The sequence below is a fragment of the Myiozetetes cayanensis genome, unplaced genomic scaffold (genome assembly GCF_022539395.1).
Source record: "Myiozetetes cayanensis isolate MyiCay16 unplaced genomic scaffold, myiCay2020 scf6-25, whole genome shotgun sequence".
Lineage (NCBI taxonomy): Eukaryota > Metazoa > Chordata > Aves > Passeriformes > Tyrannidae > Myiozetetes > Myiozetetes cayanensis.
Window position 1 is genome coordinate 40313759 of NW_026087853.1, and position 25622 is coordinate 40339380.

Consider the following 25622-nt stretch of genomic DNA (forward strand, 5'->3'; position numbering starts at 1 on the left):
GCTAACACTGGGAAGAAGTTATAAGCTGTTCACAAATAAGACTGGAAATTAATATATCTAAATGGGGGAAAAAAACCCTGTTTCTGAGTCTGAACCTGGGGCAAAGAGCCTGACCTGCCGGAGGAGCTCTGAGACGCAGAACAAGCCAGAGCTAACTCTGAAAACCGAGCTACAAACTTGCAACATAAACCTGTTCATTACTATCCATTTAATGAATCATAAGGAAAATGGGAAACAAAATAACCCTGACTGTAATTTGTTTATTGTTTTTGATACATTCTGTTAACTGCACCCTTCTAGGCTTCCTCACAGTTGTCAGAGGGTATCAGAAATTCTCCCCTCCACCATCTCAACGGACAATTGCACTTCCAGATTGTCTCTTCTCACCTCTTTGTGAAGAGAGGCTAACTGAAGCTAGAAATATGAAACAAAAATTATATGACAGACAAATGCACAGTGGTCCTAACAGAACAGGGACTGTGGTTCCATGGAGAGGATCTGAACTGGGAAGGGGTTCCTTCTGGGACCCCTTATCTTGCTGGCAATAACTCAAATCATCTTACTCAATCACCTCCCTATTCACAGTGAGGACACCAGTCTCCAGAAACATTTGGGGTATGGAAAGAGTCAACAGTACCTTGTAATGGCTTCTTAAGATCAGACTGTGGGCATGAAATTTGTGCAGTGCTAAATGCAAACTTTTCTGTACACTTTTGAAACATTGGTTGACCCTTCACAGCTTCATGGCTAGGACCTGAACTATTTACAGTTATACAAAACACAAAGTCTTGAAGAAATTTTTAAATGAAGGTTTTCAAGTACTGATGCATCATTCAGTATGAGCATTGCACATCCAATGCATCAGGTCGTTGGGAAAAAAACCCATGTAATTCCATGTTATCATTTACCTGTTCCTTCCCTTTGCACACATCCAGCTATTTATAGTGAAAGACTAGAGGTGGGGAAAAAAAAACCCCACCAACATAGTGTAGACAAGCTCTCTTATAGTGTAACTGTTTTATCACAAGAACAGATTTTCCAGCTCAGAACAGAGATCCCACTAACCTCAGACTCGGTCTCTGCTAGTGGTCAGCAATAGGTACTGAGGGGAGAATTTAGGAAGTCAATCACATTGTGATACCTCTCCAGGATGCTCCTCCTGTCTCCAGCTTACCGCTCTGCAATTTGGGGGACTACAGCTGATGATTCTGGACAAATTCACAGAAGAAAAAGGTACTATTTTAGAGTAATTAGTTTTTAATCCATGTAAACCTTTTGCTTCTAATAGAGACTGTAATCAAGAAGCTACCCAGCTGAACTACATCCTGCATAGGACAGTATATGGTCTCCTGTTCTTTTTGAAACTCCTCTGCTAGTTTGGGATTTGGTGCTTTCTCCACCACCTCTTGATCATGGCAAGCAATGACGCTGGTCACTGCTTAACTTTCTCTTTGTCCTTCAAATTGAAGTTGTGGATTTTCAAGTTATTTTATATATTAACTAAACAGGTATATCCAACGGATACAACAAAATTTATAAGACTAGATACTTAGGAAACACTCTGATGGGAGCCTCTGTCAGAATCTCTTTGGACTACAGGTTTGCAGACAGCAAATTAATTAAAACACTAAGTACATTTAAAATATCCAAATTATCTAAATATATTTCATCTATTAGAAAAAACATGCTCTTTTCCTACTCCCAGAATTAAAATCTTCCTTTAGAATGCAAGTTACAGAGTAGAATTTCACTGCGTCAACAACATGCCAAAAATAGACAAACTGGGAAGCACAGAAAGACTAAGAAAACTGACACTGTAGAAACTGACTTTTTTTTCCTTTATTTCCAGCTCCAATGAATCTCAAACCACAGAACTGCTCGGACATTCCTTTACCACCCTTATTAGCATTCTGTCTCGTGCCAAAGATAATAAACACTTGCAGCATCTAAGTCTGCAATAAGCATCACTGTGCCCAAGATAAACCTTTGGAAAAGATAGGTAGGTGGTCTCTGACAAGAAAGAGAGCTATGGAGACTCTCAGGAATATATGTTTATAAAACACAGCCTGCCAGCTTTCATCTGATGAGCCCATTCAGACCTAAGTACCTCCAGAGAACCACTGGGTGCCTCCATATGGAGATTTTCTGCCTCACAAAAAGCTGAGGAATGCATTGGGAGTCCTACATTCACCCAGTCCTGCACCCAACTGACAAAGCTCCTTGCAGCACAGGCCCTGAGAAGGAAAGCAGAGAGCCAAGACAGTCCCAAGTAGGAGCCAGGCTGGGCTCACTCTACCTGTCACCAAACCAGTACCAATACCCCAGCCAGGTGCAGGCTGGAACACAGACCCACACTGTGCTCCTCAGCATTTTTTCTGGACAGAAAAGGGCTTGCTACCTAACCTAGGTCTGCATGGATGAACTTGGCCACCACTGCACCTTCCTGATGAAGGCACACATGAAGCAGCACAGGAGCAGCCTCACACGTGGACAAGCCTTTTCGCTCTGGCTCAGACCACCCACACCAGGCCTGTGCTCATTTCACGCAGTCACTAACACACTGCTGTCTCATCTTCTTGTTCCTGTAACATTCATCTAACATGGATATCATTACCCTTAATGACAGTAAACCATTTTAGGTCCATTCTCCAGTCTTTAACCTCTTATTTACAATGTGATTTCCAACTCATCATAGTCAAAAGAGATCAAAAAAAATGAAACGCATTGGTTACTTAATTTTTGCTGGAATACCGCCTACCACTGTATTTTATTCCATAAAGCCACTTCCTTAGGGTTTACGAATTCTAATACACAAAAATTAAATTGTTCCACTTTTAGGACGGGATGATATAAATTAGGACAGTTACTTGAAGGCGCAGAAGGAAAAACAAATTTTAACCCTGAGAAAGGCACAGAATTGTATTATCTCATGCAACAGAAATATGACTAATAAAATCTATGCAACTTTTTAATTGCACACATTTAAGAGGTTACTAGTTAAGTCACACCACAAGCTCTGTGTATTATCCTCTCCAACACAAGTGTGCATATTTGTACCTAAGAACCCTCCTTCAGAAGGTCTCAACCTACAGTGCCTCTCCAAATAAGACCAAAATCCAACCCATTTCCCCACCCTTAAAGGAGGTTGAGCATACGTGTATATACAGCTTAAGCATACTGAATCTCCACTCCTAATTCCAAAAGTATCAGTAACCAACCAACCTAATAATTTTATTTCTCTTACATTTGTGAATACCTTACTTATAATACTTAAGTTTGGCCCTGTCTGAATAAGCCGTCTTGGGTACCAGTGACCAAAGACTTCAAAAATTTTTAAAATTATAAATAAACCTAATCAGGACAGAGTTGACTCAGACCTTTAACTACTAACAGAGTATTTGCACCCTTTTCACTTGTTTCTCTCATTCCCTTTTAGCATTTGAGATCACGTCATTCAGGTAAAACTTTAGTACGCAGCCAGACCAGTACGAAACCCACCATCATCCTGGGTGAGTCCCCCTTGGGCCATGAGCTAACTTAGCTCCATCAGCAAGTTATTTCTGGCTGCCACCTCCCACAAGCAACAACTCTTCTCCAACACCAACAAAGCAGCAAAGAGTCACTGAAAAGCAAAAGCAAGCTCCTTTCACTGCTACAGCAAGATTTCCATGTTTGGGTTCAGGGGAAAAAAGAAGGGGCCAGCAGCAGTACCAGTTGCTTTGATGACAATAGTTCCTTGCCAATCTAGATGGCTCTTCAGTGACATGAAGAGCAATTCTTCCTGAAAGCCTAAGACTTTCTACACACATACAGGACAGCTGTACTGTGGAGGGTCCAGCACCCTAGAAAGCAACTGTAAATATGGCACTCCTGCCATGAAATTTGTGCTATAGATTCATACTCAGTGAGAGTTACTGCCTCATCATCCCAAAACTGTGTTGCTTTGAGCCACGCACTTCTCAATATCCCAGACCAGAAGAGATTTCCCATCTTCTATTGTTAGAAGTCAGCTGGCCTATATAAATTTATTGCAAAGAGATCTTGAACAGCTTCTATGGGAAGTAATTTTACACCTGACAAACACCCTGAAACCATATATGAAACTATTTCTCAACAGCACTGCCACATCAGGGTATTTTGGGGCGAGCAGAGAGAGGGCAGCTGAGGTGATCAGTCTGGCAGCAAACCTGTTTCGCCCCTTCCCATGCCCTAGCTCTGTGCACCAGAGCAGCTCACCCATTGCAGACAATAAGCAAAGCTGCGTAAGCAGCCAAGTACAGGAGATGAATGAACCCTGTGACGCTAAAGATCTGTGAATTGAAAAATCTAATGCATGAATTAAAATCCATACCCCGATTCCCCCCCTCTCCTTTTCCCCCAAAAAAGAAATGTATACAGCAGGACATAAAAGGAGAAATAGAGAGAGGTGGAAAAAACGTGGTCTGACACATTTATAAAAACTGATGGCCTGTCACCCAGACGCTGATGAATATTTTTTACAGGATAAAAATGGCAACCTAGAGTCTAAAAATAAAATGCTATGCTGCAGACCTGTCTGGTTCAGCAACACCACTGGAATACAAACACTCCTTTGCTGGTATATCTTGACTAAGATTTCAGAATAAGAGAAGGAAAAAAACCACTGTATAACATACCTTCTATTTTCAAGAGAAAGGATTTGGGGTTTATAGGGGGGTTTTAGTAAGAATTTAGATTAGCATTACACTTCACTTGCATTGTATAATTGCAATTTAAAAAAAACCACTGCCAAATGTTAAGTGATTGATGAGAATAGCAGACTACCTCATACTGCACAAAGCATTTTTTTCTTCCCTTCCCCTGACAATTACAATATAAGAATGTATTTATTAGTGTCTTTAAACTGTAATTTCAGTAGGCTTAAAAATATATTTTTAGAATCATGCTGCAGACAGAACTGTGGACGATGCTATTTTCAGACTCACCCCAACCCCAGAGACAGAAAATAAAACATTTTACTTCATTCTCTATCACAATTTAGATTAAAAACCTGCTTAGCTGAGAAGCAAAAATGACTGAACATCATTCAAAAGAAGCACTAATTTCTCAAGACTATCCACACTGCAGACAGTCTGCCTTATGCAGTATAGATGCTATTTTTGGCAAGTGATGCAATAGCTGCAAGGGCTCTCCCAGAACCTTTAATTTAGGAGCCCAAGCCATACTAAAACGTGTTTCAAGATACTTAATAACACTGCATTGTCACCTTCCCATTCTCTGCACCAGCATATTACCCCCATAAGTCACCCTTTTTTAAGTTTTATCTTCCAAAAAAAGACAGACTTTACATGTGAAGAGAAAATCTGTATCTACACATCCATCAGCAAATACACCTGCCCTCCACTATATATGACAAGTAAGTTACACAACACTGTATAGAGATTTTCTGACCTCTTGAATTTCTATTGAAATACAAAGCAGCTTGATTTCCTTCTGAATTTTTGTGAAGACTTTGAAAAGCCCATAAAGCTAATACATCTAATCCTTCCCAAAGCTGTTTCTTTTCTTGGAGATCTTTTCAGACATTCTTGTGTCTAACAGACAACTGTTAAGACACATTTCTACTATGTGACTGTTTCAACAGCTAAAAATTCTAAAAAACAAGGAGAGTTCCTGAAATGCTAGGGCTTTTTAAAATTATTTTTAAAATAGAATAGGGATTTTCCAGCCCTTTGGATCTGTGGATCCTTTATGTTCTGCAATAGCCACATGGACTTTCATGTAACAGATTTAAGCTTATGGATAAGTTTCGCACTGACCCCTTAAAAATTCTAGTTCTACATGTTCCCTTACAAAAAAAACACAGTTAATCCCAAAGTCAGAACTACCCAAGAAACTACTTTTATTTGATTTCTTACCTCCAGGGGCCTATGGGAGAGGAAGACATGTAACAGCTCAAAAAAAAAATACACCTTGTATTTTGAATCTGTAGTCACAGACAAAATATATTAATAAATCCATTAGCCCAACCTGCTGCTATGCAGAATTTGAGTCTTTTGCTTAATGTGGGCAGGGGACATATAACAGCTCTTACCTACTGTTTCAGACCATCCATTTATCAGTCATGGCCAGCATTTAGGGCTCAGGAGGAATTTGTCTATGTATATCATGTTTCCAAGTTTTACACCTCAGCTCCTACAGTGCATTAACAGATTGCGACAGAGCAAAGATCTTCCCCTCTTCATGAGTTCTCATCATGTCATATACCACCCAAGAAAGAAGTAGGAAAGCTTGACAACTCTCTACTTCTTGTTTGAAGCAGTAAAGTTCTGCCTCCTCACCACCCACACAATGTATTTACTTCTTCCCCCTCCGACACAAGCATGGGGAAGCCCATGAAGGCTGAATTTGCAACATCTGCAGGCTATCTGGGAAAAGGAAATCCGGCTGCAAAGAGGTGAGACTTGGAGAGCATTCATTCAGAAGCTCTCTCAGAGGTTCTGACTGCTCAGAAGTACAACAGAAACTGAGCAGGAAGACACCCAACGATATTTTATTCATTTTAGCTAGAAGCAATGTTAAAACAAGCTGTACACTGAGAAGGTAGCATTTGCTCTAGGGACACAGAGGAATGAAAATAAAGACTCTGCAGAACAGCTGAAGTGGCAACATCATGCCCAAACCATGCAACCTGCTCAAAAGTAAGGAATTTGAAGCACAGAGTTCTGTATCTGAAGCCCCTAAACAGCAGTATGGGAAGCATCACACTGAGAATTTTACAAGGCCTTGTAAAGGTGGCAGGAAGATGACAAGTGCAGAATGCCAGTTCAAGCCCTTCGATGTATATACAACAGGAAACAAGTGTATAAACACACATCTGCTCCACTCCTGCACTACAGGAACAGTGACAAGCCAGGAGACCATGCCAGCTCACATAACCAGTTCCTGGTGGTATTACTGAGACAGTAAAAGCACAGCAACAGCACAAGATGTGTCATATTACACCCAGAGAGGAGAAACATTAGTGTCATGAGAGGCTGAAAGAGCTGCTCCCATTCACCCAGCCCACTGCTCCTCACTTGAGGTTGCAGAACTGTGGAACTGCAGGACATTCACAATCCTTATAACATCTCTGGGCAGCTTGTCTAAGATAAATGCAACTGAAAGTGATGTGACCATTACAGATGAAAGTCTCCAGCACTTAGATATTAAAATGATAACATTTAGAATAGGAAGCCACCTAGGTTAATTAGCCAAGTAGTTCACATCAAGCAAGAACCAACATCATCTTGTTTAGAGATAACATTCTACCAGAAGATACAATAATATGCTTCTCACTGAATGGAAAGATCCAAAATGTCAGGTCACCCAAATCTTCAGTTTCCAAGGATGAAAAAAGGTGGACTGGACCATTTAAGCTGTCTGTTGCTATCCAAGACATAAAACAACATCAAATATGACCCTTCTCCCTTGCTAGTATGGAAGGAAGTATCTGTGCAATGTTGCTAAAGTAGCAAAGAAGAAAACACCCCTCAGGGTGTCCTCTCTTGCAGGTTCAAGCATGATTGCATGCACTCCAAGATCCACAAGAAGCTCATAAGCATGTTTACACTATGCTAGGAATGGTTCTAAACCTTTTATAACCTCTAATTCTCAATAAGACTTATTTCTGTTAAAAAGTGGAGCCCTCTCCATTTCCAGTTGTAATGCAAATAGCTTCTCATGGACTGTCAGAGACAAGGACGGCTTGAGGAGTATATTTAGTAAATGATGCTCTGTTAAAAAGATGCAAAGACAAACACAGATAAAAGATGCTGTAATCTGCAAGCCTTTATTCAGCTGTCAAGATCTTATAAAGGCAACTTTTAAAAATGTAGAGAAGTAGCACTAGAAATATATAAATTTCTAACATCTTTGAAAGTTACCAAATTATGATGAGAAACAATCTGTTCAAAGAGATGGTTCATACAAAAAAAAAAATAAGACATTAAAGTTGTTGAACAGCCATTAAACTTATCTTCAAAAGATACATTGCCTACAACAAGGGTGAGGTACTCCACAGTGGTTTGTTTCAAGGCCACGTTTTACCTTCTAGCTTTTGCACTGGAAAGCGATAGAGAAGGGCAATTTTGTTTAAACCAGAAGTCAGCCGATCGTGTTGCTTTTGTGCACTGCAGCGGCGGAGCAGCGGCGGAGCCCAGCCCGAGCCGCGCCTTCCAGAGCCGGCCTCGCCTCTCCGCATTGAGCCGCGCTCGGGGCTCAGCAGCGCCCTCTGCCCGCAGCCCCCGCAGGAGCAGCGAGCGCAGCTCAATCGCCTCCTCAATCGAGCACAACCCACCATTCATAAAAAGGGGGTCGCGCAGAGCTGAAAGGCAACGATGCAGTGCTGGAAACCGAGCAAATCTGAACACTACTATGTGTTTTTTGACCCCAAAATACAGATGCATTTTTAGCTAAAATGAGCGTATTTGGTAATTATTGTTCCACTGAGGTCCCTTTCATCCCACGCTCTTAATTACATTTGCTTTAATTGAGTATTTCTATCCGGGGGGGGGGGAATGAATATAATATTAACACGCCCAAGTTAATCAACTTAGAAGGCAACAGCTGTCTCATGAGAAATGCCCTCGATAAATTACCATCAAGCATTAGGGAGACTCTTACGTTAAAGCGCTCTAGAAATCCTGGTCTGTTTTATTTGTACCGGCACTGTTTTGCACTAGGTGTTTGCTTTAAAGATTTAAGGAAGAACTCGGGCAACACTGCCTTTGCCTTCCCATTTCTAAATAAAGAAACGCCCACCGATGCCTTTTATATTTCACTCCCAGCCCTTGAAAACTTGCAGTATTTCCCCCGGTGGAAAACTCCCCAGATTTTCCCATGGAAATAGGGCTCCTATCAAGCCTCCTTAAATGTTTCAGCTACAATTGATTCGTTGCACTTTCTTCTCCCTGGCAGAGCAGGAAGGCAGAGGAAGCGCCTGCGGGCACTGCATGGGCTGGCGCGGGCTGCCCCGGCCCCCCCGGCCGCACGTGGACCAGCCAGTGTCCCTGTCAGTGTCGCTGTCACGCGAGGCGGCCGCGGACCCCAAGCCCCGGCCTGGCGTGTCCCCCTCCCACGGGGCAGCGGCGGGGGACGGCGGCCCCACCGATCCAGTGCCCGCCCGGCTCGCCGGCAGCAGCTCGGGAAACTTCGGGAGGAGGACAAGGGGAGAGCTCACGGCCGGGGCAGCCCCCCGCCCCTCGGGGCGGGAGGGGGGGAGCGGGGGCGGCTCAGGAAGAGCCGGAATGCAGGCGGAGGAAGCCAGGCGCTCCCGGCCGGGCTCACACCGGCCCCGTCACCTCGCCACAGGGTCTGAGCCCCGGCCCCCGTGATGGCCCCGGGCGTTCCCTGCGCGGAGCGGAGGGAGCGCGTTATGTCACCGGTTAGGTAACGGCGCGGGAGCCGCCGCAGTGACGGCACCGCTCCCCCGCCCCCGCCCGCCGCGGCCGGGGCGGCTGAGGTGAGGCGGCGTTAACCCTTCGTGGGGGCGGCCTCCACCCGCGGGGAGCGGATCCCCCGGGAGCGGGGCGGGCTTCCCCGCCGCCCCCGGCGGCCGCGGGGGCGAGGCCGGTGCCGTGGGAGGGCGGCGGGGCCGCCCCGAGGGCCCCGAGCGCCCGCACCTCCGGCGCGCCGCGCGGGGCCGGCAGGGGGCGCTGCGGCGCCGCGGCGGGCGGGGGAGGGAGCGGGCGGACGGACAGACGGACGCGGCACGGACGGCGCCCCGCGGCCCCTTCCCTGCGCCCACGCGTGATACCGCGGCCCGGGGGGCGAGGAGCACGTCCTGTTCCCTCCTCCACACTCATCCCAGCACGCCCGCACCACGGCGCGCAGTGCCATCAGCCCTCTGGCACTAAGAATTCACGGTATCGGGGAGCTGGAGATCCCCATTGCCGGCCGACAGCCGACCCTTCCCGAGCGCCCGGCTTCCCACAGCACTATCCCGGTGCCACCAGCGCGCCCTTCGCAGCCCAGCCCAGCCCAGCCCACGTCGCGCTCAGCTGGGGCCCAGCCGAGAGCATTCCCCACATTTCTCGCAGCCGCCTGCCCCAGCGGTTCCCCCAGCCGGCCTTCACAGAGAATCCACCTGAGCTGGCGGCCAACAGCCCTGCGTGCTCGTGTGCCAAACACAAGGCAGCTCGGCACACGCTCCCGGCAGAGGGAAGGACCTCCAGGCCAGCCCGCATTCCACATGGATTTCAGGTCCCACTGAGCCCTGGCTCCATCAGGGAACACCGGCACACCATGTCCTCAACATGTACCTTGCTCCTGGCAAGGTAGAGACTTCTATGGATAGTCACACCAAGAACGCAGCAACCCCTTGTGAAGGTCCACCACAATCTGCTTCCAAGGTCTTCACTGCAGTTTCTCCAACCTCCCTTTTCATTTACACAGTCCACTCAAGCAAGTGGCAACAGGATTCTTCAGCTTGTCCCAAGCTAGTAGACCAGCAGTCGTGGCCCAGAGAAAAGGTAGCTCAGAGGAATTTCCAGCAACACCCTCTGTCCACAGATGCATTGCTATAAAGGGAGAATAGCCTCCACCAACTGCCTGGATTTTCTCTGGAAAGCAGCATCCACTGGCTCCCTGTTTGACTTCAGGTACCTCCTGCCCCATCTCCCTCCTATTTGATCCTTTCCTTCATTTTTTGACATCTCATCCTTATAGCCTCCCCTACCCCAACTTTCCAAAGACTCTTTGATTTAGAAAAGCTTGTAAGTTCCACAACAGAAAAGGTTTTCAGTAGTGCTCCCCCAACTCCTCTCTGAGTGGGACTGGGGCCAAGCACTGAACTTCTCTCTCTGGTCCAAGAGAATCATAGAATCATAGAATTAACTGGGTTGGAGGAGACCTCCGAGATCATCAAGTCCAACCCTTGATCCAACCCCACTGTGATTACCAGATCATGGCACTCAGTGCCACATCCAGCCTCATCTTAAAAACCTCCAGAGACAGTGAATCCACCACCTCTTCTGGGCAGGCCATTCCAATGCCTGATCACTCTCTCTGTAAAGAACTTCTTTCTAATATCCAACCTAAACCTCCCCTGGCAGAGCTTAAGACCATGCCCTCTTGTCCTACTGCTGATTGCCTGGGAGAAGAGACCGACCCCCATTTGGCAACAACCTCCTCTCAGGGAGTTGTAGAGAGTGATGAGGTCACCCCTGAGCCTCCTCTTCTCCAGACTGAACAACCCCAGCTCCCTCAGCCTCTCCTCATAGGACTTGTGCTCGAGTCCCTTCACCAGCCTGGTTGCTCTTCTCTGGACCCGCTCCAGCACCTCAATGTCCTTCCTGAACTGAGGGGCCCAGAGCTGAACACAATACTCAAGGTGTGGCCTCACCAGGGCTGAGTACAGGGGAAGGATCACTTCCCTGCTCCTCCTGGCCACACTGTTCCTGATACAGGCCAGGATGCCATTGGCCTTCTTGTCCACCTGGGCACACTGCTGGCTCATGTTCAGCTTCCTGTCGATCCAAACTCCAAGGTCCCTTTCTGCCTGGCTGCTCTCCAGCCACTCTGTGCCCAGCCTGTAGCGCTGCAGGGGTTGTTGTGGCCAAAGTGCAGGACCCGGCACTTGGCCTTGTTGAACTTCATCCCACTGCAATCAGCCCAACTTTCCAGCCTATCCCAGGTCCCTCTGCAGAGCCCTCCCAACTTGGTGTCATCTGCAAATTTGCTAATGATGGACTCAATCCCCTCATCCAGATCATCACTAAAGATGTTAAACAGGACTGGGCCCAGCACTGATCCCTGGGGGACACCACTGGTGACCGGCCACCAGCTGGATGCAGCCCCGTTCACCAGCACTCTCTGGGCCCGGCCATCCAGCCAGTTCTTAACCCAGCACAGAGTGCCTCTGTCCAAGCTGTGGGGCTGCCAGCTTTTCCAGGAGTCGGGAGATGGTGTCAAAAGCTTTGCTGAAGAGAAAACCCTCCTTTAGAAGTGTAGACATTAGAAACAATGAAGGTTGTTCTTACCACCTCTGCAAAGACTGATCTTGGTACCTTTAGTCCACTGATCAGAACCAGACTGACAAAACAGCTTTATTATCCAGAGGTCCTTCTAGCCTCTCTCTCAAAAGACCCCTCAAAATTGCACAAAGTTCCCTCCCAGCAATGGGAAATACTGCAGCATCTCTGCTACTCTTCTTCAAGTCCTGCAAACCTTTCTTACTATGTGCTCAGACAGCTATTGCCATCTCACCAAAATACTGCTGTTCTACAAGCACCAGAATGTGCACAGGACAAACATGGGCCAGCTGGGGCACAGCACAGTCTGGGCAGGTCACTGTTAGAGACCCAGCAGCCCATTGCACATGCAAACTAACACAGCACTGAACTTAAGTACGTCATTCATGCTGAAAATGGCCATTGTGGCCAGAGGAAGTAGCTTGCATCAAAGGAACTAAGACACCTTAAGGAAGAGGAGAAGGGAGAAAGGGCTTTTTAAAGAACGCTATCACTGCTCCAAGATTTAGGAATAAGGGCAAAAGTTCAGACTGCAGAAAATCCACAGCTAGTAAGTACATGCATATAGTACCACACTGGGCATAAAAGTTTTGAATGGCATGCCACATGACCAATTCCCCCCAAAACAAGACCCTACAATAAAAATGTAAAGCAATTTCTACAGTAAAGGCTATTTTAAAATAATATGCGTTTATGAAATAAGATACACTCTTACTCAAATCTACTTCCTCACTTCATACAGAATTTGTGCTGAAAGTAAGTTTGAGGAGACAAATTCTAGGTTAGTGTACAAGAAATATGGTTTTAATCCAAAGCTTACTAACAGTGACTGAAATAAGCTACTCTATACTGGTATGTCACACTAACATTTCTCTGAACAAATGCATTATTTTCAGATGTTGCCAAGGCAATGTTTTATATCAGCAATTCTACACTTTGATTTAAACAACACCAGCAATAGCACAGAAGTGACAAATCCAGTTGTGATGAGATGCTACCACAATTCTGCATAGGTGGCAGCTTGAAAGTCCACCTCTTTCATTTTACTAAAATTTCTTGGATTACAAAGACTTTTGGATTTACAGATTCCCTACCAAATCCCACATCCCATTTTCAAACACTGTAAAACATCAAGATTTTGGTCAACAGAATAATATCCACAAATACAGCCAAATACAACCAGTCTGTCCCTAAGGACAAGACCACAGAAAGAAGAGAATACTAAACTACTGTAGAAGGAATGACAAAAAGTTTTATGTCTTAAAATTAATACCCTAGCTATCAAATCAATGCAAGACCATTATCCTAGTTTTTGAAAAGGAAAGGAGCTAGTTAAACCTGTTAGCAAGGACTTCCAAAACCATACTCTGCAACTCACAAGAGGTACATGCCACCCATCTTGACCCACAAAGAACCAAGCAAAACAAGACTCTGGAATAGCCCATCAAGATGGGACCAAGCAACCGAACTGAAAACACGCTCTCCTCCTGCAGTTTTAGGGTGTTTCAGCCAGCGTAGCTGCAGGATGTCACCCCGCCATCCATTCTTACCTGCTTCCTCAGCATCTCTTTGCCAGTAGCTTTTCAGGCAGCACAGAAAGTTGATCCAGCTACCTACCTACAGTTGGTCTTTCCTGCAGAGTTAGTTGTCAGCCACACAAGCAGACCTCACTCACACCACCACAGCCACATATCCACTGGAGGCAAAAATAAGGGAAGCACCGAGAGCTCACAGCCAGTGACTAGAGCAGTAGCAATTCTTTTGGTAGCAGCCTGGTCTTGGAGCAATTCGAGCTGACCACTGGGCTCAAGTGTATCCTCAATATATAGTTTCATCATACTGACAGGTTTCCTTTCTGTTGCACCAGCACTGGAATTCATATGACCAAAGCAGTCTGTGGAGCATAAATAGCCCCAGGTGACTAATTTTCTGCAGGGTAGACTCCTTAACCAGATTATCACACAAACAGACCAACATCAGTGCCAGCACAAGGAGGAAAAAAGCAAGAGCAGAGTTCTCCATCTACCTTCTCTCTCCACACCAAATTTTACATCAGAAAGCCATGATGTAAAACCACACACTCAGTCTTGTGACTGAAGGCATCTCATTTATAAACTGACACCACATGAGAGAGGCACCAAACTGATGCCAATATAAGGAACATGAATAAGGCTGTAGAGGTTGGAGTGAACACTCAAGAACTGGCAATAAATAGCAAAGATGAAGAACCGGTCCACCAAATGGAGTATCCTATATCCAGATCCAGGAACCATCACAAAGTTGTGGAGCCCTAAAAGTTTTGACATATATCTGCATCTACCAGGACAAAAAGACTGAGGTAAAGATTTTGTATTAGAACACCTATAAATTGACAAGAATACACATCCCTTTCTGCCAAACACTAGCTTGGACACACAGGACATCTGAGGGCAGGAACAAATTGCAAGACACCCTAACTCTAATACCTTGTTCAACTACTGACAGGGTAGCAGCTTATTCCAGCAGTGCAGTGATCCTCTACTGCCCTATCCTTCTCCTGGTTGCTGCTTCTCCCTCCTGTTAGAGTCACTGAGTCACAGAATATTCTGAGTTGGGAGACCTGACTTGTAAGCCATAATGAATCACCTCTACTTGTCACACTCTGGAGATGGAGAGCTCTTGCAGCAGATGGGACTCAGACATCAGGAATACTGGGCATATGCACAAATGTATTTTCAAGAAAATATATCTGTAAAAAATAATAGTAAGTTACAAATGTATAGATCAAGCACCTTTGCTGGAAGGATAAGAATCCTGGGGAAGGGAGCAGAAGGGAAGCCTGTGGGAAACAGGTCTTCCAGAGACCATAACAGATACAAGGAAAGAGTACTGGAGAGACAGACCAGCCAGTCACAGATGAGGAACGTGAAACTAGGTCTTTTTGGAGAAGTAGACTATGGAGAAAAACAGCATGCAAGTGTTCATTGGGTAGCAGCAAATGCAGAACTACAGGTAGTTCTTCACCTTCTGCTTTCCATATCTACACACATCCTTCCACACCTCTGCATCTAAAAGCAGGGACTAGACAGTTTGGACGGAGACCAGATTATTCAGTCTCTGCACAACAAGCTCCTCCCCTCAACAATAAAAACCTTTGCCCCACTGAGTTTATCTCTCATGTCCCATTCCCCTTCTTTCATTACAGCCTTTCTCCCTTTCTGCTTCAGTGGTAATCTTCTAACATACATGAAAATACTTTGGAAAAAATCTTTGAGATTAACATCCCTAGAGCTGAGCTCTCCAACTCTGCTCTTCCCTGTCCAGTGAGTAGAGAGCTCCTCAAGAAGTGGAAGCCCAGCTGTCCCTCAGGTACTGCCATGACTGATGGAATACACCCTCCTAGAACACACATGATTACTCAGAAGGAGAAAACAGAAGCGAGGTGTAAAAAACAGGAAGAAAAACAAACGTGCAACCAAACCCAAATCTGTACGGTCAACTAGACATTAAGTTCTGCACATACACAAACCATGCCTGAACCTGAGCCACTCAGCTATCTCCCACAACTGAGAAGCAACTGAGTCATGAGTGAAAAACAAGAGAACCCTCAGGAGAGAAGGAAGCAGGGAGGGTAACAAAAATGGGAAAAGAAGTGCAAGATACAGTGGAACAGGCACTATTTTCCCTGAGGCTCAGCTTTTGGACATCTCAACTCTAATTTGAAGCACTGCTACACATGAGGATTCTTTCAAAACCTACAACCAAACCCCAGGATTTTAGGTGTCACCATCTGTTCCTGAAGGTAAGGGAGAAAATTAGAAGCTCAGTAGGAAATTTTGCCATGTTAGCAGGAGAAGCTTATATTGTGGATCAGTATTTCAGCTCTGCTAATGACTCATCCAGTGGCTGATGATGTACTGCTCTAGACTTCAACTCCAGGAATCTGGGAAGTTGCACAGATTGAAAAACAATATATTACATTAAAGTTAAATAATCAGGAGTCAAAAAAAAGAAGATTTAAGATAGAATTCTTTTGTACAATTAAATGTACTACAAGGGAAGGAACTCAAATCCTCCAGTTCTAGCATTTTCAGATATTAACATATTCAATCTGAAAAATCTTTTCCTTTTCTGTAGGAACCCTGATTTTCTAAAGCCTATCAGTAAGTGAGCAACAGAAGTCATCTGAAACTACAAGCAGCAACCCTAAATCTAATTAGGCAAGTAATTAAACAAACCATGCAAGCCCAACACAACATGCTTTACCTACCAGTTACAGTGTTTATTCCATATTTGTATTCATATACAAGCCTACAGAATCACATTTGGCATTTCTGTTAGAATAATTAGGAAAGATACTTTCTTACTATCACCCTTTCATAGCAGACATGATCATCCCAACCATATGTATTAGGGATGACTATATTCAGCCTGGAGGAGACTGAAGAAAGGTCTCATCACAGTTTACAAGTTTCTCATGAGGGGAAGAAGAGGGGTATTTCCCCCTTCACCACCTCTCTGGGGTGACCAGTGACAGGACTCAATAGAATGGCTTGAAGTTGTGTCAGAGGAGGTTTAGGTTGGATATTACAGATATGTTCTTCACCCAGAGGATGGCTGGGCACTGGAACAGGCTCCCCAGGGAAGTGGTCACAACACCAAGCCTGACAGAGTTCAAGAAGTGTTTGGACAGTACTCTCAGGCACATGGTGTGACTCTTGGGGATGGTCCTGTGCAGGGCCAGGAGTTGGACTCGATTATCCTCCTAAGTCCCTTCCAACTCGGCATATTCTGTAATTCATAAGACCACAACGTGTTTCACTCACCTACCAAAAAAACAATTCCCAGGTGGAGAACCACTGCAGTTTCCCCCAAATGACACTCTCAGCTGTGCCCTCACACCCTCAGGGCTTCCTAGCTTACTTGTTCCTTACACAGGAGTGCATTTACCCAACTGGTACTAACACCCAGCACAATTCCAGTTGGACTTCTTTGCTGGAGACACTTCTGTGCTCCTCACTTCCACACAAAGCCTTTCCTTGCTGTCACCAGGATGCTTCACAGATAGTCTTCCCAAAGGAAGTGGAGTACACTGGACAAAAAAGGAAAACAAACAAATGGGAGAAAGGTACTACTCTAGATTACATCCTTGTATAAATTACCTAGTTTTAAGAAACCAGTTTCCATTACAAGTATTCCTATTTCATAACACACAGAAGGTTGAGAGAAAGAGTTAGCTTAAAATAACACAGCTATTCATCCCCCAAGCTAATAAATTTTCAAGCATTTCCCTCTCAGGCTGTTTATCAGAGATGGTTATTCTTTTCACCTTAATGCAAACATCTCTCCTCCACACATCATTAGCCCTTTTTTTGGAGGTGGAGAAACTGTACTACAGCATTTAACCCTTCCTCACATACATCTCTGTTCCTGCAGTTAAACATGGTAAAGCCTGCTCATCTTCTGAATCCAACTCCGGAGCTGGAGATCGAGCCTGACTGATTCCAGGGCTGGTGGTGCCCACACGTACACATTTAGTGTGCTGGCACAAGCCAGAAGGGGAAGGCTGATCGGTAGGGACACATTAGAACTGGAGATGGGACTCTGGACTTCTGGGCGGAGTGTTTGCTCTCCCACTCTGCTTCTGACCACAGATTGCAAGAAGGAGCACTTAACACAACAAGTGTTGAGCAATCCTACTAAGCAGAGATTTTAGTAACATCATGTGCAAAGGAAAACACCTGAAAGATGCAGTCAAGCAGCAGAAATACAGCGAAATTGTAGAAAACAGCATTCCTTTATACTGTCAGGAAGCAAAACTAATTTTAGGATATGTTAGTAGCAGTAGCCTACGTAAAACATAGTAGAGAACCTCCCTGACTCACCAAGAGCTGCAAGGTCTCTGAAGCAGTTACAGCCCACTCAAGCACCACACAATGCAAGCTGCTGAGTCTAGAGAAACAAGGTCAGAGATCCCACTTCTCCTGCGTTGCTCTGGAAGAGCATCGCTTGCTTAGTCCAACAAGGAGCAGGCGGGAGGGAGACACTGACAGAAGTCTTCTAAATTACCAGCTATAAATAGGATTGATGACTAAAGGGAGAGAGCTAACTTTTTTACTAGAGAAAATTCATGATGGATACTTGGAAACGTTACATGGCAAATGTGAAAAGAGAAAGACACACACACTGGAGAAGCACTCCTGGGAAGTTCAGAGAGGATTAGGACACCAGCACCAGCTTGTTCTCAAAGCCACTCTTCACTGCATAACCCTTCAGAAGCACTTTGCAAATAGCCATACAAAAAAGCAAAACATGCTCTGAGTTCAAGCTGCACGTTTCACTTGAGTTGTCACGATCATGAGTTAGTTACAAGGAAACCGGCATGTTTTCACACATTCTTAACATTACTTTTTAGGCTGATGAGTGCCATGCTTTATTTCACACAAGGGTAGAAGTGTTGTGTAGAATCCAGAATCAAAAACAAGAACAGAAAACCTTTCCAATGGATCTGAAGTGCTGAAGATGATAAATCCCTGAATAAGTGATTCTGCTGAAGAACAAGAGAACCAAAAGCTGTCCCTAAAGCTTTGTACACACCAGCCATGCACTTGCAAGCAGGGAAAACTGGGAGTTGGGTAGAGCCTCTCCTCTCACATCCTGCAGGGAGAGTAGGTTGAAATTCCCTTTGCTTCCCTACTAACTACACCCTCACCACACACTGCACTAGTGTTGCACAATGATTTGTGCAACAGTGATTTGTGACATGGTCTACACCACATCACTGCACACTGTGAAACACCTGCAAACCAAGACTGCACTCATTTGTGCAGCAGGGATTGAAACCTACTTGCAGAAAACAAAGAAGCCTTCAGATAACTATTTCACTTGATGCTAAGGAGTTGGGAAAATGACATTGCTTGTGAAAGCTACCCAGTCATCAACAAGTTAGCTCGTGGTCAGCACTAAAGTGAATGCCCTTTGTATGGAGTGCTTAAATTGTCGTTAACATAATTTATCACATGACATTTCATTAAGGATATCCCACAAACTTCATATGGATCAGGGTCTGTTTCATAAGACACCATTTCCAGAGACCACGGGAAGCATAATCTTATAGATGGAATCTAACTCAAAACATTGACAAGCACAAAATCCAGCTAGCCTTCTTCCTCTTCACATAAGCATTACACTTACTAATTTAATAATATTATTGTTAAGGTCTGATTTATAGAGCTTATTATCCCAACTTCCTTGCCAGAGTTTGGGAATCATCCCCCATATTCATAATTTTTTGAAAGACCTGACCATACAGACACAAATAAGTATCTACTCCACTGCTCATGTACCTAGTTGCATACATTTTTCATGCCTTCCTTAGTGGCCCTGGTACACAAGTTGCTATTTTTAGATGCTGGACTATGCATAGACCATGTTAAATAAAGGAAGCTTAAAGAAGCCGACAAGAAGGCAGAGAGGTTCACTCAGCTTTGCTGCTGCTCCAATAAGTTATTTGTTAAACATTTACACAGGAAAAGAACAGTTTAAGACTGAATAAGGGGGTTTTGTCTAAAATCAAATTACAGAAAGTTAGAGGGAATTGAGAGCACCATCCTGATTAACAACCTCTTACAAATTCTTTTTTAGGAAATCTACAGCAAATTGGCCACATTTAGTTAATTTTGCATGTTAGTGAATAAACTCCAAGAAGCTTAATTAAGGCAAGCTCATCTTCACAAACATTTGTTGGCCCCAATACAACTGTACAGCTGTATTCACCACATGAGAAAGCATCACCACTATCAGACATCTTGTAACCACTAAATGTACGATTATTCAACCATGTCTCTATCAAAGGCACTGGGGGAAGAAGTGGATGCTTTTCTAAGCCATTGTGAGGCTTGAAAGAAAACAGGACTTTTCTTTGAGTGTCATATGGACAATTACACAATCAAAATAAACTTTGTTTCCACTTAACACATCACTTCAGCTACAGCAAATCAGGGGAAAAATCTATTTCTCATCAAAATATTTACAATTTTGAGCCAGGAAAAAAAAAAATAAAAAGTTTAGGTATCCAAACAACCAAGTATTGATACAATCAAGACATTAGGTGCTTTAGAGCACCAGATCAATCCAACCTTGCAGTGAGAATGTATTTTGAATATACAAAGTTGATTATTCACATATAGCAAACTGGTCTGATCTCACAGCTGACCCTGCTCCAAACAGGAGGTTGAACTAGAAGCCCCCTGAGGTCCCTCCCAGTCTGAATTACCACAGGATTTTGAATTAATTTCACCAAGTTACTGAATGAAAGGGATAGAAAAATTATTTCATGTTTTCCAGAAAAAGAGGCGACTTCCTAAAATAGAAGACACGGCAACTGTCCAAATGGGAGCTATGACAGCAGCAGACAGTTTCCTGCTCCAGACACTCTGTACTCCAGAATACACCCAATTGTCAATGGCAGAGAAGCAAGGTGGCTGCCTGCCACTACCATCCATGAGAGAAGAATAGGACACTCATCCAACCTAAGGAAATATCACTATGGTTCACAACTAGCAGCACCACCAAACAGATCTGCCTGTCTAGAGGAAGGCAGGGGAGCAGCCACATCTTTGCTGTATTCTTGGTGATTTCAGAATGACTCCTTGGCATGCTGCTCCTGTGAAGTCTGTAGTTTATTTAGCTAAACTGTTTTTCAATCAAGGGAACTGTTATCTTCTGCTACCAATTTATGAGACACATTAAAGGCAGAGCATTCAACCCAGAAGTTTTCACTGCATACTCGCTCAAGATGCACCCAGAAATATCACGTTGAAATAACATCCACCCAAATTCCATTCACTGCACAGTAGCCAAAAAACAAGGCAGATGCAAGTTATGCTGAGGGTAAACCAGAAAAGCTGCATACAGACCTTCACACAAAAATGCAACTTTAGAAAAATTAACTTTTGGTCAAAAGAGCTGCTAGTTCAAGTAGTACAAACCTAATTTTGTCAGAATACACTAGTGGTTCATCCAGTTGTTCGCCTCCTCAAATCCCCTCCTTCTAAATACCAGAAAATTAGACAGAGCATACATAGAAGTAACTGAATCTTGGCATCCAAAAAAACTCTAAGAGAACAAGGAAAGAATGTCCAAGTCAGTTTCAGACATGCAGAAGAGATAAAGGGCGGTGAGAAGTCCTTACAAAAGGGGTTGTAAGTGGTTTAGTTTTTGTAAAGTTGCTTTCTAGTCGTGCAGTAGAAAGAACACATCACAGCATCTACAGCAGCCAATTAGTATCAAACCCACTATTTTTTAAAAGACCAGAAAAACAGGAAAATGCACTTCTTCTTACAGTAGGACTTAGTAATTCGTTGATTCTCAAGGTGACCCAACGTATTCTGCAAGCTGTACCTTATTCTCCTTTCCAGGAGAGAAAACAGAGAACCTTCCCAGCCTCAATGTGCTTCAGGGCAAACCACCCCAGTGCTTATTCAGACTACAACGTCCCCTCATTTCAGCTAGAGACTACAGCCTGTGTCCCAATAAAGCAGCATCTCCCCTGCATAAGCTGCACACAGAGGATATACAACAGCTAGCTCATGGTGGCCACATGTTGTCAGCCACAGTGACAGCTCAGGTCCAAGTCAGCAGGCACCATCACCCTATTTCTTTAGCCTTCTTGACACAGCAGTGCTTCCACTTCAGAGCAGAGCAATAAACAGGGAATTTAGCTGTCCCACCAATGCTCCTCTTCCTCCATGCCTTGAAGATCATGACCATGGCAAAGAAAAGAATACCTTCTGAGTAGCCGCTGGCCATATACAATGGCCTGCTGCTGCCTGCACTTGTACAAAACAGTGGAGGAGGACATTTGCATTGCAGTTCTCTGACGTCTGAGGGAAGATCTCTGTCTGTGACTGTGGGAAGATCTGTTGTCTGCAGTTTGTGGTACCAGTTGATAAGCTGTCATTTGGCTCAAGCACTGCAAACTTCCACATGTGTGACAATGCAAAACAAGCTAAAGTGGCCACCAAGTCGTCTGTGATGCGCTACAAGTCAGCAGGCAACTGATAATGCATTAAGTAATATATGTAAAACCAACATCAGAAAGTCAAAGAGGGTTTGGGTCTCCTATGCCAACCATATCTTTAGCAGGCATTCCATTCTTAAGCCGGGAGGAAGACATGGGCCTTAGTCATTTATATGTAAAGCTACAGCTTGTCCAGGGCACTGCTGCTGCATTTCAAACCTCTGCATGCAGGGCTCATGACATGCTCTGGCATTATGTGTGCTGCCAGTAGCACTGCTGGTTTACTGGCATCTCACACAAGCTGAAATTTGACTGCCCAACCATGTGTTCACATACGCATTCTGTGCTGGCTGCAGCAGAGATTATGGGGAAGCACCGTCATTAGCCCAGCAACCTACCAGCTTGTTGCGGGGCTGCTGCACCTACAGGTCTGCCACCTGGAAGCAGCTGCAGCATCTGAGCACTTGATGTCCTCCTACTCCCCTTGAGGAAAGAAATACCTTGTGCAGCCTTTTAAACCATCATCTCATCTTAAACTCACAGCTCTCACAGTCTGCAATTCTTTTTATGGTCCGTCGTATCAATTCCCAATCAGGCATAGGACTTGCCCCTGTCTTTGGGAGCAGTGGAACTGAAAACTCTTGGCCTGATCTGTTACACCTGCAGAGAAGCCCTTTCTAAAGCCTCATCCTAACTTCAAATCCACAACAGCAATGTCAGACTCAGATGGAAAAAACTGTGCCTCCTGTGACCAGGAAGCGAAGAACTGAAAAAAGTTAGTGCAGCGTTAGCACTGACGATCCCCTGGCACCAGCCTCTGCTGTACTTCCCCTGCGCTCCTGTTTTTCTGGGATGCCAGTTAACCGCTGCCGACACCCCCTCCCGCCCACCACTACTGTCACCACTACTGTCACCCCTTACAAAGGGGCGGCCACTCCGCTTCAGCCCTTCCTTCTGGCCCGGGACTGCAGAGCGGACGGGATGCTGGATCAGGCTGGGCCGGCACAAGTTTCCCGCTGTTCGCCCGCCGCTCCCGGCACGGCTGTTCCCTCACCCTCCGCCCCGGCGCTTCTCCCGGAGCAGCCACGGCTGCCCGCGCCCGCCCGGGCCCCGGCCGCGGCTCAGCGCCGCCGCTCCCGGTGCCGCCGCGGCCGGGCACAGGACCGGCTGTTCCCTCTCCCGCTGCGCCGGGAGCCGCCGGGAGCGGCCGCTGCTCCGGGGGCGGCGGGGACGGGGCGGGCGTGACGTCAGCGATGAGGCGCGAAGCCGGCGCGGAGGGGGCGGCGCGCGCCGGGAATGCGGAGCGGGACCGGGACCAGGACCAGGACCAGGACCGGGACCTGCCCCGCGGACCCGGGGCCGCGCTGCGCGCCCGGCCGGGACCAAGTTCAAACACGCCGTGCCCGCCCGCCCGCGCACAGATCCCAACAACCGGCGCTTCTCTCGGCACCCGCAGATTTCACGAGGAGCCTCCGACCGTCTCCGCGGCAGCGCGCCCGGCCGGGCGGCGGCACCTGCCAGCCCCTCGGCCGCTGCCCCGGGCCGGCCCGCCCCGGCACCCGAGCCGCCCCCCGGGCGCTCCGCCCGCTCCCTCGAGGCCGGTGCCCGCCACCCGCGCTCACCACGAGGAGAGCCCCGCGCCCCCTCCCCGCCGGGCCGGGGCCGCCACCGCGCTGCCCCTCGGGGCCCTGCTCCAGCCCGGGAGGACGGAGGGGAAGGAGCCGCGGCGGGGGCGGCCGGGACGCGCACTCACCTGCCCAGGCGCCCAGCGCCGGCCCCACGACGGCGGCGCCGCTGCCCAGCACCCAGACGCGGAGGCCGGCCAGCAGGCGGTACGAGGCCAGCGCCGCCGCGTACAGGGCGCCCAGCGCGCCCACCCAGTAGAGGAGGCCGGCGGCCGGGAGCACGGCAGGAGCCACCATGCTGCGGAGGCTGCCGCGGCCGGACTGAGCCCTCCCGGCCACCGCCGCCCCGCAGCCGTCACGGCGCCCGCCCCCGCCCCGCCGCGATTGGCGGAGGGGCCGCTCAGGCACCGGGTAACCCGGCAACGCGGCCGGGCCCGCCCGCCCCGGGGCCGCCCGGCCACACGCCCCCGTACTACTTGCGGCCTGCGCCCCACGTGGTCGGCACCGCTCTCCTGCCTCCATTGGCCGGCAAGGATGGCCGTCACCCGGCGACCGCGCTCCGATTGGCCCCGCTGCGCGAAGGCCTTGCAGGATTGGCGAAGGACGGGTCCTCTCTTCCCGCCCCACTGACGTCATATGAGCCCATTCATAAAATGCTCAGGCTCCGCCCGGCACCCGAATGTATCCCTGGGTTCCCCTCCCCCTCCCCCCCCGCGCTCCCCCCGCCATGGAATCGACACGGCACGGCCGGGGGCACCGGGAACAGGGCACCGGGGAAAGCGCGGCTGGGCACCGCAGCCCGGTCGCCACGGCTCTCATGCAGCGGTGGCTGGCAGCGCTCTCCTTCTGACCGGCCTCGGTCTGCCTCCCCCGCCAAGATCCAGGGGCAGCGGAGCCCTCCTGACATATTTCCCCACTTGCTGCACTACGCCTAGACTTGCTCTTCCCCGCCGTCCTTCACCTGCCCTTTTGGCACGACCTCGGTCCCAGAGCCCCGCGCGCGATGGGTCGGGAGCGCCTGGACTGGGGGAGTGTAGGAGACACCTCTGAAATAACACACACACACACACACTCACTCCCTCTGTGGCCCTTTCCATGGTTGCAGAGAAGAGCACGAAGCCTCCCGCTGGGGCCGAGCCACCCGCACCCCGCGTACGGGCCCCGGGCTTATCCCGCCCTTCTAGGAGGGAGCCTGGGGTGGGAACGAGGTGGGACTGGGGAGGCGTGGGAATGTGAAGTCCTGAAATAGCTCATGGTTGAGATGCAGTGCCTGAACAGGCTGGAAGGGCAGGAGTGGCTGAGGAAGAAGGAAAATCGGTGGCGTCTTGGTGCAATGTGTGGGGCAACCAAAATGAAAGAGAAGTCCAGTGGAGGTGGAGGGGACCACTGTTTTCAAAGGGAGCCTCCTGCAACTCTCAGTGTCAAAATCTTTTTCTAGAAAACAAACCTTTCATACCATTTCTTTGACAATGACTTCATTTCAATCAGTAAGAAACGTTCTCTAGATGAGTTTTTTTGGAGCATACATCTTGGAGATTGACAACAGGTACCACAGCAGGCTTGTTGCCTTTCCTTTCTCCCCTGCACTGGCAAACAGGTCATACCCAAAGCCAGTCACTCCTGCTGAAGATCTCTTGAGCTGTACCAAAGCACCACTCTGCCTCAGACTTCATCCTCTTACCATGCTGCTCTGACACCAAGGAGACCCCAATTTGGCCTTCCCAGATACCCCACCAAAATAATCCAAAAAGAATCCAAAATAAAGGTAAAGTTGATCTTCCTCATCCACCAATGTTATTACATTGCTCTCTTCCTCTTGCTTTTTGTCCGGCTGCTGCCAGAGACGCTCAAGCTGGTGGCACCTGTGTTCATGAGTCTCTACACCTAGCTTTGCCAGCTTCCCATGCCACCCTTGCCTCTGTAAAGCACTGCTGCCAGGCTGCAGCCATGGGTCAGTTTCCCTCACTCTCTCCTTTGCATTACTCTCCACACACCATGCTCTCCTCT

The 25622-nt window shown here is 47.1% G+C and overlaps 1 protein-coding gene across 1 annotated transcript in view; it reads right to left on the reverse strand.

Moving 5' to 3' along the window:
* Window positions 1-24137, reverse strand: part of HSD17B12 (hydroxysteroid 17-beta dehydrogenase 12) — an 85010-nt gene extending 60873 nt beyond the window's left edge. The window contains 3 exon segments of the mRNA XM_050335275.1: window positions 23744-23917; window positions 23920-24059; window positions 24061-24137. Coding sequence (XP_050191232.1) covers window positions 23744-23917; window positions 23920-24059; window positions 24061-24137 — 391 coding nt within the window.
* Window positions 24138-25622: the final 1485 nt, after the last annotated feature.